The following is a 13960-nucleotide window of genomic DNA, read 5'->3' as shown; positions in this document are numbered from 1 at the left end:
TCAGTGGATTACGCAGGGCACTCCGATTTTCTTTACCAAAGAGGGAGCAATTAGTGAGTATGAGGTTAAGCAACAAAGAATCAAACAGTGTTTAATTAGGAGAAATATCTGTGTTTTCACATCGAACACCTAGCTGTTGATACCACTGCTCGTATTTGATGTCCAGACAAAGCGAATGGGCAAACAAGCGACCAGAAAACACAGTTTTCACCTCGGAATACAACAATTTTGTAACGACAAACAGTACACATATGAATAGAAAATGTGAATTTTATTTCATTTCCCACAAAATACAAAGAACTCATTCCCTAACACAATGTTTATACTCCGATGGACACTATGGTTTCATACATTATTTTTTAAAAGTACCACTGTTTGCAAGCGACTCGTAACTTGAGGGGTTTGGCAGAATAAGGCAACCAGTACAAATTTCAAGGGAGATAACTCCTAAAGATTTAAGCGATGACAGGATAGTTACTACTCTTTGATTCGATGGTTGCTTGGTTCCACTACAAGTCTGACAGGGATCGACGTGGTGGGTATTTTACACTTACAGACTGAAAGATGATCGTCAGCGTTAGAACAAAAACAGAAATGGCAAACACTAAAACTCCAAGCATCAGCATGTTGTTGGTTTGGTTCCTATAGTAATCCATCGGAGTCATAGTTATTCCAACTCTTCCGGTCGAACAGGATGAGGCAACGGTATCACTGATTTCTTCTCTTTGTCACGTGAAAGCGCCTTCCTCATATCTGCAAAATATAAACAAGATTTTATAGGAAATACCGTACAGAAATTTGTCTCACAAATTTTCACCAGGAATTATTCAAGAGGTTTAATATTTGCTACAAAACATATTCACCAAACTTATATACACTGGCGTCATCTTATAACAACGTAATCAACAATTCTTGACTTATCTGGCGGCAGTCAGAGATGATTAAGAAGGAAACCACTGCACATTGCCAGGTATCTGACAATCCTCCTAAAACAAAAAATGCTGCCAAGCCAGTTAAGGCTGGGTTTAAACATGTAACCTTATTGATGAAGGCTTGGAAACTTCATCTGAAGCCACTATTCCTTAAAGGAAAAGAAAATTTAAATATCAATCAAATACCATTGAAATGAGTATGCACTTCCTCGCAGGTGCATGTCATAAAAAAAATTCTAATATAAAGTCAGCGCCAAAATCCGCTGTGGGTGACTCCATTTTGTTTATGAACTAGTTCTGAAGTCTTGTGTGTTAGGAGGAGAATTACCGTCGGAAACCACCGAAGTGCAGTTCGTTTACATTTCCGGTAGAATTCTTCTTCCCATAAGGTAGCGAACAGTACAGTTCATTTTCCGCTTGACGATCGGGAAACCGGGCTGTTGGACGTGGATTCCGAGTTTACAGGCACAAGCCGGCAGTTTTAATCACTCTCATTGGCTGAGCACATAAATTACAGGGTGTTAGGATGGAGGACGCGATGGACTCAGCAATTTGCCGTTTTCAGGCTTTACGTGTATGGCGAGGAAAACTCGCAAAATTATGCAGTAGACACCACCAGATAGAAAAAAATGTGCTCTTTTCTGCCTATAGTGTCATTTTTAAAAATTTTCGTTTCCTTTAACAAAGGTTGCAACTCTGGAATAAATGCAAAATTCTGTCGATGGAAAATGTATTACTCTGTGTATGAGGTATCTGTTAGAGTATTTGTTGGTGACTGACCAAAAGCATCCTCGTCAACTCCCCCAGAGTAGTATTCGATGACCCTCCTGTAGACCGTGTAGCCCAGCCCACGGTACATCTCGACAGCTACCTCGTTAGAGACACGCACAAACAGGTCCACAAAGTAACAATGCTTCCTGCAAAACCAGTGTTCATGTAGAATTACCAGTAACACTCACATCCCATGTACAGAGGAAGACATATACTTCCACAAGCTGCTTTTGTCAAAATTGGCCTCTTGGTAACATTTCTATCCTCTCACACTTCTTCTCTATGTTCAACTGTACCACCTTCTGCACTAAGAAAGCACTAGTACAAGGAGCAACCTAAGCTGCATAGCAAGGGCTTATTCAACACAGCATGGCTTGACTCAAAATTTGTAAGTTAATGTAAACTTTCTGATCCTAGGGGCTAAAACTAACTGGTGATAGGTTAAAATAGACTTAAACTTCTGGAGCTACAAATCAAGCTGTACAGGTATACAGTGTATTAAAGCTTTAAAATTTAACAGATTTTTTTTTTAATTGGCCCCTGAACCTTGAAGGTCTGTATTAAAGCTATGTATTTACACAGCACAACCACCAGATGTAATGAGCTACTTGCTGGAGCAGGATTCAGTCATATGATTAAGACTGTTAAGTGTTAGGATTTCCAGCCGTCAGTTCGTCCTGCAGCCACATTACCTCTCTGATATCTCCTCAAGGCTGTTCATCAGTTTGGCTGCAAGTCCCAGTCTGCGGTATTCTGGGGCCACTGTCAAGGCTGTCACATGGCCATGCCATAACTCATTATGACCTTCAGCTTTTCCCATTACTGTCAACAAATCAACAAATGTACACAGAGAACTTAATTAATCTTATTATTTATTATTATTGGTATTATTTGTACCACTGCCGTATGTGGCAGCAGACCAAGGCTACATATCCTAATACAATACATGTTTTGATCCTTAAACTGTATAGCTGTATCTCAAAAGTACAAATATGACAAGGACAAATAAAATACATGTACAGTCTCTCAACCTTTTTTCAATCTTTTCAGGATTATATCCAAATGTTCATCACATACAGCAAACGATTACGAACAGCTCATTCCACAATTTAACAGATAATGTCTCAACGGACCATGAAAAACCTTGTATAATAAGACTGTTAGCATTCACGCAATTAGTAAGATCAGATATTGGGCTGTAACCCAAGGGATCAAGCAGTGCTACAGATAATTTTCAGGCGAAAGCCTACCACAGTACACATTTACTATTTTGAGTCCCCAACAAGACACCTGGAAAGTGTGAAGTTGACTGGTTGAAGAGGGTTGGGAAAATCGAAAGACATACATGTACATACATGTGCATACATCTATGTCATTACAACTTGTCAGAACATTTTAGAGTAAGTTAATTACTTCAGCTCTTCCTCACGAGGAATGAATCTGAATCACGCTCATAGGCCTACATTTATTTCTTACACCTCAACCTGTAGGCCTACTGGGTTTATTCCAAAAACTCACTCATTGACAACTTTACCTTTCCATTTTGTTTTGATAGCAGGGGTTGCAGTATTATTTCATTCTATGGTAACTTGCCTAATGCGACTGGTAATTTTCTTTACCTGTCGAAACTGCCGTTTTGGGATCAAATCATGATACATGTGTGACTCTAAATCCATATGTAGGTCTACATTAGAAGACAAAAATTTATTATGTGTTCTTTATTTATTGGCAGTATATAGGATAAATCTGAAGTGTTTCTGAACACTGGCTGTTCTCGTGATCGTATTTCATTGCATTTGCTTCTCTCCTCAGAAATCACCGATAATTGTACTCGTTGAAAACTGTACCCTCGATGACACTTTAACATAGCACAAATAACTGAAGATCGGTGTAGAATTAAAACCATACATTTTGAGCGATATTAGGATGACTTGATTTCAGTGAAACAACTTCCGGCAGTTTCTTCACAATTTTTCATGCCTCTATCATGGGCCTCTGGTGATTCTCACCAACAGACCCATAAAAACCTCATTTGGTATCTCTTAAAGCATTACAGCCTGGATGACAGCCTGCAGTAAAGCAGTTTCCAACTGGGCCAGATGGTCATCATGTGTAAGCCAGGGATCCACCTATCATGATCTGGTAGAACTGGAAGCTGCCTTTCACAAAAATGAAAGCGACTTCCTCTTCAGCGTATCAGGTGGCTGATAGGTGATATGAGGAGAAGGGTTATGGTAGTAAATAGTTCCTTATCATTTAGTCAGAAGAGAGACGATACATTCTGATATTTCACACATATATTCACTCTACACTGAATGTGTGAAACAAAAAAGGGAACATGGCACTGTCTACCACACTGGCTTAGGAAAACAATAACAATGAGTATAATTATGTCCGTATTAAAAAAAAAATCTGTTTAAACTTCTAAACAAATGCATATTGTGGATTATAGGATACATGAGAACGAATTGAAAAATTGTGCACATAGCTATTGTATGAGTGGGTTCTCTATTGCTGTTAATCACAGAAAATCAAATGGATTCAGCCTATCAGTGTATGCTCAAAACAGAAACAACACCTCCTCTGTCAGGCCACATAGCTCTCCCTTATATAGACAGTTTTTTATTTTTTAACTTCTTCCAAGTTTATTACTGGTCAAATGAAAACCTATGCCATGAACAAGCAATAAAATGTTATTTCTGAATAGGACAAATGCATTACTGGTTTAGCTGTCCTTCAATTCCTGAAATATCTCCCTTTAGGATGGATGGTTATCTCCCTTTAGGACTCTGACGGGTCTGTCGCTCAGATACAGGATACTAAGTTATATACAAGGTCAGCATTAGCAGCCGATAGACTTGTACTTACTGTAGCCCATGACTTCCCCTGTTGGAGACTCAGCAATCTGGAAGTACTCAGGCCAGTGGGCTAAGTACTGAAGATAGAATGGTAGTCCATACTGATGACAGGGATAAGGTTAACAAATAAAACACAAAATGTGACATAAAAGTCAATTGAATGTAAAAATTCCTGAATTGTCATACATAAAATATTTCAAAATATCAACTTTTGAATGCCATAATTTACTGTACATACCAAATCGGAATAAACTGTTTAGCTGTTAGTGTTCTCCCCTTTCAAAAAACACTAGAATCCAAAATCCCATGTATATTAATTCTTATTTGTGCTAAATTTTCCCCTTTAACCATGAGTCACTATAAAGACATTTATTTATTTTTTGACTGGTGTTTTACACCATATTCAAGAATATTTCATTTATACGACAACCAGCATTATGATGGGAGGAAACTGGGCAGAGCCCTGGAGAAACTCACGACTATCCACAGGTTGCTAGCAGGCCTTACTCATACAACCACAGAAGAAGCCAGCATGAGCTGGACTTTAACTCATAGTGCATTGGTGAGAGGCCCCTGGGTCACTGCGCCATGCTGGTACACTAACCGCCTTGGCCACAGTAAGCCCCAGTATAAATAAGCGTTACTTGTATTTAAATGATCTGGTGCTGTGTCTCCCTTTGTATCATATTCACAGAACTTGATATGTTACTGTAGCTCTACCACTTTATATATGATGATGGACAGAGAGCTACAGAGTGAATGCTACTGTGCCAGTCCAATTCAAAACCAGGCAATACTTCAGTATTTCAATTTACAGGCAATGGTAGGTTTCTGTTGGAGAAGCGGGGTACATTGTGTGGGGTATGTTAGCACCATGTGGACGCTGCAGTGAATAATTATAGCAGTACCTTGAAAGGCAGTGCCAGGCATCATCTTTTTAAAACTGGTGTCTCACTGAACAGTATGGCCTTTCATTCTGTAATTCTTAGCCCTGCATATGTAGCTAAACATCTATAGTAATGTACCTGCCCAATTCCATTATGTCTCACTCTATAACTCTCTGTAAATCAAACAGGATAGCTAAGTACTCTAATACAACACAATGCTGCTGTAAAACTTCAAGCCCCAAGTGGCTATTTCACTCCTCTCTCTATAATGGAATTGTCATAGACAGGAGTAAACTGGTCACCTGAGGCTGTACTTCTCCAGGGTTCAATGCAAAATAAAATACTCCCATAGAAAGAATTGGCCATCACTAGTTATGATACTATAAAATCAGTATCATCTGGTATATTTAAGTAGCGGGGCCTCCGTGGCTCAGTTGGTTAGCGCGTTAGCGCAGCATAATGACCCAGGAGTCTCTCATCAATGTGGTCGCTGTGAGTTCAAGTCTAGCTCATGCTGGCTTCCTCTCCGGCCGTACGTGGGAAGGTCTTTCAGCAACCTGCGGATGGTCGTGGGTTTCCCCCGAGCTCTGCCCGGTTTCCACCCACCATAATGCTGACCGCCATCGTATAAGTGAAATATTCTTGAGCACGGCGTAAAACACCAATCAAATGAATACATAAATAAATAAACATATTTAAGTAGCCCTACATGTATTTATTCTGATATTTACTAATACTTGTGTAATGCAAGGATACAGTCTCCGTCAGGGGATCCAAGTTTCTGAAAAAGAAGAGCAAACGATTCCAGTGATTATTATGCAAATTTGCAATGAAAATGGAATAATTCACATGAGTTAACCGAGTGTCTTAACCCAGGAAATAAAAGTTTAATTCCATACCCCTGGCCTTACTTAGGCTAACACGTGTTTTACTCATCTGTTTCTCTGTGGATCTAGCCGTTTTGGGGTGTGACACATTCCAAAGAGAAAATCATTTATCCTCATTCACACATGTATACCAACACGATAATTGGACTCTGAATGGTCTGCGGCATGAACGTTGAAGGTTGATCGGAAGAAAACTTACACATTGTTAAATTTGAACAGATCATCACAAGTGAATGGCCGAATCGTCGTCATTGTCCTTCACTTTCCACAGGACATTTGAAATTGTGGCCAGGGCATAGCATCGAGAACTGTGCTGTCCTACGTCGCCCGCTTGACTCTTCCAAGAGTCGCCATCTTTTGTTTCATGTGCGGAGTTGCTCCCCTTTGCCAACAAATGGTTTCACCGCTACACTTTCACGCTTGTCAGTTGTCAAAGTGGTAAGGTAGCGAGATCGAATCCGACAGGGCCACTTTCGTAAAATATCTCATTCATATTTTTTGACCTAATTCCACGAGTTAAGTACAGACCAGTCTATGTGCTGAAAACAGTAAAAGATGGAGTACGATGTGGCGAAAGCTTAGTTAAAGTAGACCCCTAGAGACGCCGAAAGTCTCTAGTTTTGAGGTTTTCCTAATTTTTGAAAACACCCTGATAACGGTTTGCATTCTGCTCAACAGTTGCCGGTTGCCAGTACATTAGTTCAGTGTTCATTTCTGTTGGGTTTCATATCAGTTTAAAGGTAGGCTTATTTCCGTTGATACATGTAGGCCTAGGCCTAAGACTTATTGACATTCAAGACCTACAGGCTATAGGCCTACAGGATAAACATACAGATTATCGATAGCCACACCATGCAGAAAGCTGTTTTCAATATTTCAGTGTTTCATCTTAAAGTTATACTATTATACATAAGATGCATGTTACACGTTTTGTATATTGATCTACCGTACTAGAAAGACTTCACGCCATTCTATAGTCTAGCACAGTAATACACCAGAGAAAGATAAGACAACACGTCTTCATCGTTGAAGGCCCCAAGCCGCACAGCTTTATTCAGAGAAGACCGCGTGGCATGTACATCAGTATGCAAAGTGATACGTCACTGATACGTCACAAGACGTGACATATTACACTCCTCCCTTTTTAGATACGAAGTAACCTTGAGAACATTAACAAGTTTCAATTTCAATTTTAACTTCTTTAAACCTTGTAACATTTTGTTTCTTACAACAATGTTTCATTTTACTAAGATACATTTTATGACACCAACATTAAAACAATGTCACAAGTTTGCTCTAAAAAAAACAGTCAACAACCAAGACATAAAATCTGAGTACATATGTATCCAGAACTTTAGAACAGCTGCAGCAATGAATACATATTACAAATCAAGTCTTCGTGGAGGTCTACTTACTCTACCAGACCTTCGAGGAATAAACACAGGAGAATCACATGACACAGTGTCATCAGGTTTACAATCTTGATCAAAAACTTTCGGTGTACATTTAGTAGATTCAGGTAAAGCTACTGCTTCCTTTATTGGACTTGGCACATTAGTTTGTACACTCGGATCATTTACATGTGGATTTCTGACAATGCTTGGATTATTTGGTGCAACACATGTATCCTTCCCTAGTAATACGTCATTTGGATTTTGATCAGATTTAACATTTACAGAGTCATCACAAATAAGATGATCAGCATGAACATAGCGTTTGTTATTACCTGGAACTCGCACAATATAAGTGTGAGGACCTTTAATTGCAACAATGGTACCGGGGATCCATTTTACCTTTCCTCCCCTGATATTTCTTACCCGTACATGCTGATACAAATCAAATTTACGTACAGTGGGATTCAAACCATCGTGATGAAATTTGCTAGCTGTCTGTTTTCTTTCTACCTTTCTTTGTAAGTTAGGCTTTAACAAAGACAACCTAGTTCGCGGCGTTCGCTTCAGAAACAACTCAGCTGGCGTAATACCAGTCGTAGTGTGAGGAGTATTTCTGTAACATGACAGAACATGGGCTATTCAAATCAGCAATGAACTGGGGTCCATTGTCTGAAACAATTTGTTGCGGTAAACCATACCTTGCGAACAAAGACCGAAGAACAGTAATAGTAGCACTTGCTGTGGTACTTGACATTGGAAAACATTCTAACCACTTAGAATAACTGTCGACTACAATAAAAAATTGCTGACCATCGATTTCAGCAAAATCAACATGAATTCTCTGCCATGGCTCTGTAGCCCAAGGCCACAATAACAAAGGTACAGACTTAGGCACTTTTTGTGATTCTACACAACTCGGACATGTTCTGACTAAGTCTTCTATATCTTGATCTAATCCAGGCCACCAGACGAAAGATCTAGCCAAAGCTTTCATCCTACACATGCCGGGATGACCATCATGTAATTCATTTAACAACATTTCTTGAAGTTTAGTTGGTACAACTACTCTCCTACCCCATAATATACAACCATCATCAATTGACAATTCATCTCGTTTTGACCAATATGGTTGCAAAGTCGTATCAGTACAATAATTTGGCCAACCTGAAGATGTAAAATCTAACACTTTACATAATGTAGCATCTTTACATGAAAATTCAGCTATCTGTTTAGCTGTCACAGGTAGATCGCTTAATACTGTACTACAAATATACATTTCATCAGGATCTGCAGTGTGAGAATCATCCACTGGTAATCTACTTAACATATCTGCATTTGCGTTATTTTCTGAAGATCTGTAGACAATATCATACGAATATCCACTAAGCAACAATTCCCAGCGCTGCATCCTAGCTGCTGCTAATGCAGGAATACCAGATTTGGAACCAAAAATTCTTGTTAGGGGTTGATGATCAGTTACAAGAGTAAATTTCCTACCAAACTAGTACAAATGAAATTTCTTAATTCCATACACAATTGCCAATGCTTCTTTCTCTATTTGTGCATAGTTCTTCTCTGCACAACTTAATGTACGTGATGCATAAGCTACAGGTCTTTCTGAACCATCATTCAACTTATGGCTTAACACAGCTCCTAATCCATAAGGACTTGCATCTACACTTAATACTAAACGCATCTTAGGATTATAGTGCATAAGCACGCTATCACCTGTTAAAACAGTCTTAGCATATTGAAAAGAAGTTTCACACTCTTTAGTCCATTTCCACATTACTGACTTGTTAAGTAACGAATACAAAGCATGTAAATTTGATGACAGATTTGGTACAAATTTACCATAGTAATTCAACATTCCAAGAAATGACTTAAGTTCTGACACATTCTGTGGTCTAGGTGCATTTCTAATTGCATCTGTTTTGCCTTGCAATGGTTTTATACCCTCAGCACACAGCTTATGACCCAAAAATGTCACACTTTCTTTGAAAAATTCACATTTTCTCCATTTAACTTGACATTGTGTTTCCTCAATTTAGAAAATACTTTCTCTAACACAACAAAATGCTCTTTCTCAGTTTCAGTTGCTACAAATATATCATCCATGTAACATAGCACGTGATCAATATTTGACAATATTTTATCCATAGTAGCCTGAAAAATGGAAGGCGCTGTTTTGACACCAAAACATAACCATTTAGTTGCTAACAATCCTTTGTGAGTATTTAACACAAGCAACTTAGCAGATTCATCATCTAAATAAAGCTGATTAAATGCACTAGTCAAATCTAGTTTTGAAAACACTTTTGGTTGTGAACCATACTGGGATATCTTAGCAAACAGATCTTGAGTATTTGGTAATTTATATCCATCATCTTTAATCAATTCATTAACTGCTTTATAAACACCACACACTCTAATAGACTTATTAGGTTTCACAGCATGGACTGTCGGTGAAGCCCATTCACAACTGTCAACTGGATACAAAATCTCTGATTCAATCAATCGGTCATATTCTTTTTCAACATCTCCTAGCAAAGAATATGGTACAGGTCTAGCCTTCTGATATACTGGTTTAACATTATCTTTCAATGCCAATGATGCTTTAAAACCTTTAATACCATTACCTTCATACGTAAACAGTACACTGTTCTGTCGTAACAGCTCATTGAAACAATCAGAAAAATCATCAGACTGCGGTACATGTTTAGGTAACTTCTTTGTTAGACCAACTTCATTTACAGTGAAAATACTTTGCCAATCCAATTTGATATGTTTTAACCAATCTCTACCCAATAAACATGGTTTCTGACCTTTTACAACAATCAAGTCAAGTTCTACAAGTGGGTTTTCTCGTTACTTTACAGGCACTCTAATTTCTCCCAAAATAGGTACAGGTTCATTGTATAACTACGCAATGTGATGTTTACATTTCTGAGCGGGAACATTGTTAAACAATTTTTATACAATGTTTCAGATACAGTCGAGCGTGAGGCTCCTGTATCAAGCTCCATTTGTATGTTAGAATGTCCTACAGTAATATCTACTTTAATAGGTTTCATGCTTTGAGTTTGATTTACATTATAATTACCGTAGAGTCCAAATTCATCATGATCAAATTCAGAATTACTGTCTCTTGACTCTTCAGCATCATTTGAAATGTCCACGTATTTCGCTGAATTTCTTGATTTGAACTTACTTTGCGAATGTCCACGACCGCCTCTTGTACCTCTGCTGCCGGTATTTCCACCACTGTTAGAATTTGTGTTATCACTTTTCGGACACATGGCCTTGATATGTCCTCGCTGTCTACACCCATAACCCTCAGCGTCTCTCAGTCGACATTCTCCAGTACGATGGTTTCTCCCACCACAGCATTTGCAGCCATCACCGGATGTACTACGGTGTGCTTGGTCACGACCGCGTCCTCTGCCTCGACGTCCGCCTCTCCTCCCGGGGAACAGTCGGTTTATCTCCGCCGTGCCGTCGTTCATGCTCTCTCGATTAGCGGCATTCGCTAATTCGTCCGCTAGGCATTTCCTTCTTGCTTCGTCAAATGTAAGATTTCGCACAGATAGTAGATTTGTCTGAGTACGTGACATCTTCTGATTCAGTCCCGAAACTAGCTTGTCTCGTAAGGCATCGAAAAGAAAATTGCCGTAATCACAAGTAGAAGCCAATTTCTTCAGACGGACAATAAAGTCTGCCACTGATTCCTTGTCACCTTGTTTCGACACTCTGTCAAACCGAAATCTTTCTGCCATTACATTTGGAGTGGGCGCATAATGTTCTTTCAAGAGGTCCTTCAGTTCCTGATACGTATTCGTTCTAGGGGCGTCTGGACTACACAAGTTTTTGAGAAGTTTGTATGCTTTTGGACCGACGAGCGATAGGAATAAATTTGCCTTCCTCTCGTTTTCGATGGCGTTCGCTGCCATAAAAGCGTCGCATCTGTCCGTGTAATCTTCAAAAAGTTCAACACTCTCATCAAAAACTCCTAGATTCCCGAAAACTGCCATTTTCCCTTATACGTAGGTACGTTTCATCTCATCGCCAGTTTTGTATATTGATCTACCGAACTAGAAAGACTTCACGGACACATTTATCCATGTGTGGCGAGTCTTGCAGCTGTAGATGTGAACCAGCGATCTCTGCCTTACGAGCGCAGGTTTCTACCACTAAACTAAGGGCAAATTCCCTCCAGGTTAAAGGCAGATAGCCCTTATATGTATTATCGTGTTAGACACGCACCCTTTCTTTGTCGAGTGAGTATATAGTAATCTTTTATATAAATACGTCTACCTTCTCTTTTATATGACCATCCCCCGATAGCACAATTGATATCTTTGCGTCTGCTTAGGGAACGGTAGATCCAGGATTATTCCTGGGTCGGATCACACCTAACACTTTAAAGGAGGAAGTTGTACCTTCTTCGCTTGGCCTTCAGTATAATGGGGATAGTGCAACAAATGGTTGATCTGTATCAGTATAATGGCCCGGCGGGGCGGCTTACTTGCCTTGGGTAAGTCGTCTCAGTGAAGCAGCACTAGATTAAAGAGCGGTGGAGATCCGTCCGGCACATTACTCGTACCTGCACTCTAAGGACTCCTTCGTAATCATATGACTGAAAAATTGTTAAGTACGACGTTAAAATCCCAAGCACTGATGGACTCTGTTTTATATGTGTCCCAAAACTTCTTTTGGGACACATGTTATTCACAATGCTAAAACCTTCAGTTATTGATACCAAAAGGCTCCGGAAACTGGAGGCAATATTCCAGAAGAGAGCCATATTGCGTCAATATGTACAAACTTTTTTTGATTCGACATATTAAATGTCTTAAATAACCAATAAATGTTTATACATGTATTTTTCACATTATATAGCTTTCTGAAAATAGGGCTCAACTGTGAGTGAGCCCTACGTGCTGATATCCGGCACTCAACGGCACCCTACGGCACTCAAGACGGAAAAACATGTGTTACTGGCCCCAGAGAAAACCTCTAAACTCGAAATTCTAACCAAGATTCGAACTGCGTACCGTAATTAGTGGCGTTAATGTGGTGTGATATCGCTTTTAGACCGAGGAGCCTCTCACCAATGCGGTCGCTGTGAGTTCAAGTCCAGCTCGTGCTGGCTTCCTCTCCGGCCGTGCGTGGGAAGGTTTTGCAGCAACCTGCGGATGGTCGTGGGTTTCCCCCGGGCTCTGCCCGGTTTCCACCCACCATAATGCTGGCCGCCGTCGTATAAGTGAAATATTCTTGAGTACGGCGTAAAACACCAGTCAAATAAATAAATATAGCTTTGAGAGAAGTGACGTCTTTAACCACCCTGTTGGGAATCTATTTGTTTGAATGTGTGTCTGCCCTTTGTTTGAATGTATGTCTGCCCTTTGTTTGAAAGTGTGTCTGCCCTTTGTCTGTGTGTCTGCCATCTTCATCGGGCACTGGACTATTCTTACTAGGGCATGGAAATTGTATAGGTTAAGACAATTAGGAATGCTGATGCCCTTGTTTTGAATTGTTATTTATAAACGTGAAATGGAACTGCTAGTTACTTTTAACAGGGACTTGTGAACTTCATTACAAAGTAACATAGCTCCTATCACCCCCATCGTCTCATCCCTCCGTCGTCTCATCACTCCGTTGCCTCGTATCGCTGTGGGCACCCTCTCTTCGCCCCATTATCTCATCGCTCCGTCGCTTCACATCGCTGTGGGCACCTTCTCTTTTCTCCGTCGTCTAATCGCTCAGTCGCCCCATATCGCTCTGGGTATCCTCTCCCTATTCCGTCGTCTCATCGTTAAGTCGCCTCATATCGTTCTGGGTGTCTTCTCTTCCCTCCGTCGTCTCATCACTCAGTTACTTCATATCGCTCTGGGCACTCATATCGCTCTAGTTATCCTTTCTTCACTCCGACGTCTCATCGCTCGGTCGCCTCATATCACTCTAAAGTATCCTCTCTTCGCTCCGTCGTCTCATCGCACAGTCATTTCATATCGCTCTGGACATCCTCTTTTCGCTCTATCGTCTCATCGTCCCATCGCCCCCCACCCCCCACCTTGTCTCCGCCATTGCCATAACCGGGAAATATGGCGATGATCCTCCTCCGCCATCATCCTGAATGCATTCATGTATACTAGCATTAAACATTCTCTTGTCAAGTTTTACTTAACAATGAAATAATTCAGTCTTGAGGAAGAAGCACCAAGATTTATT

At 40.1% G+C, this 13960-nt stretch overlaps 1 protein-coding gene across 1 annotated transcript; it reads right to left on the bottom strand.

Moving 5' to 3' along the window:
- Nucleotides 1-254: 254 nt before the first annotated feature.
- On the bottom strand, nt 255-6698 carry LOC135466846 (N-alpha-acetyltransferase 20-like). The gene is made up of 6 exons (XM_064744585.1): nt 6535-6698; nt 6205-6229; nt 4572-4662; nt 2396-2525; nt 1713-1849; nt 255-753 (listed from the first exon to the last, which is right to left on the bottom strand). The coding sequence occupies exons 1-6, from the start codon at nt 6585-6587 to the stop codon at nt 668-670; spliced, it is 522 nt and encodes a 173-aa protein (XP_064600655.1). The 5' UTR covers nt 6588-6698; the 3' UTR covers nt 255-667.
- Between the last annotated feature and the right edge of the window lie 7262 nt (nt 6699-13960).

This window comes from Liolophura sinensis, chromosome 6 (genome assembly GCF_032854445.1).
Source record: "Liolophura sinensis isolate JHLJ2023 chromosome 6, CUHK_Ljap_v2, whole genome shotgun sequence".
NCBI classification, from domain to species: domain Eukaryota; kingdom Metazoa; phylum Mollusca; class Polyplacophora; order Chitonida; family Chitonidae; genus Liolophura; species Liolophura sinensis.
Note: the sequence above shows the minus strand (reverse complement) of the source record. Positions and strands in the feature narration are given on the sequence as shown.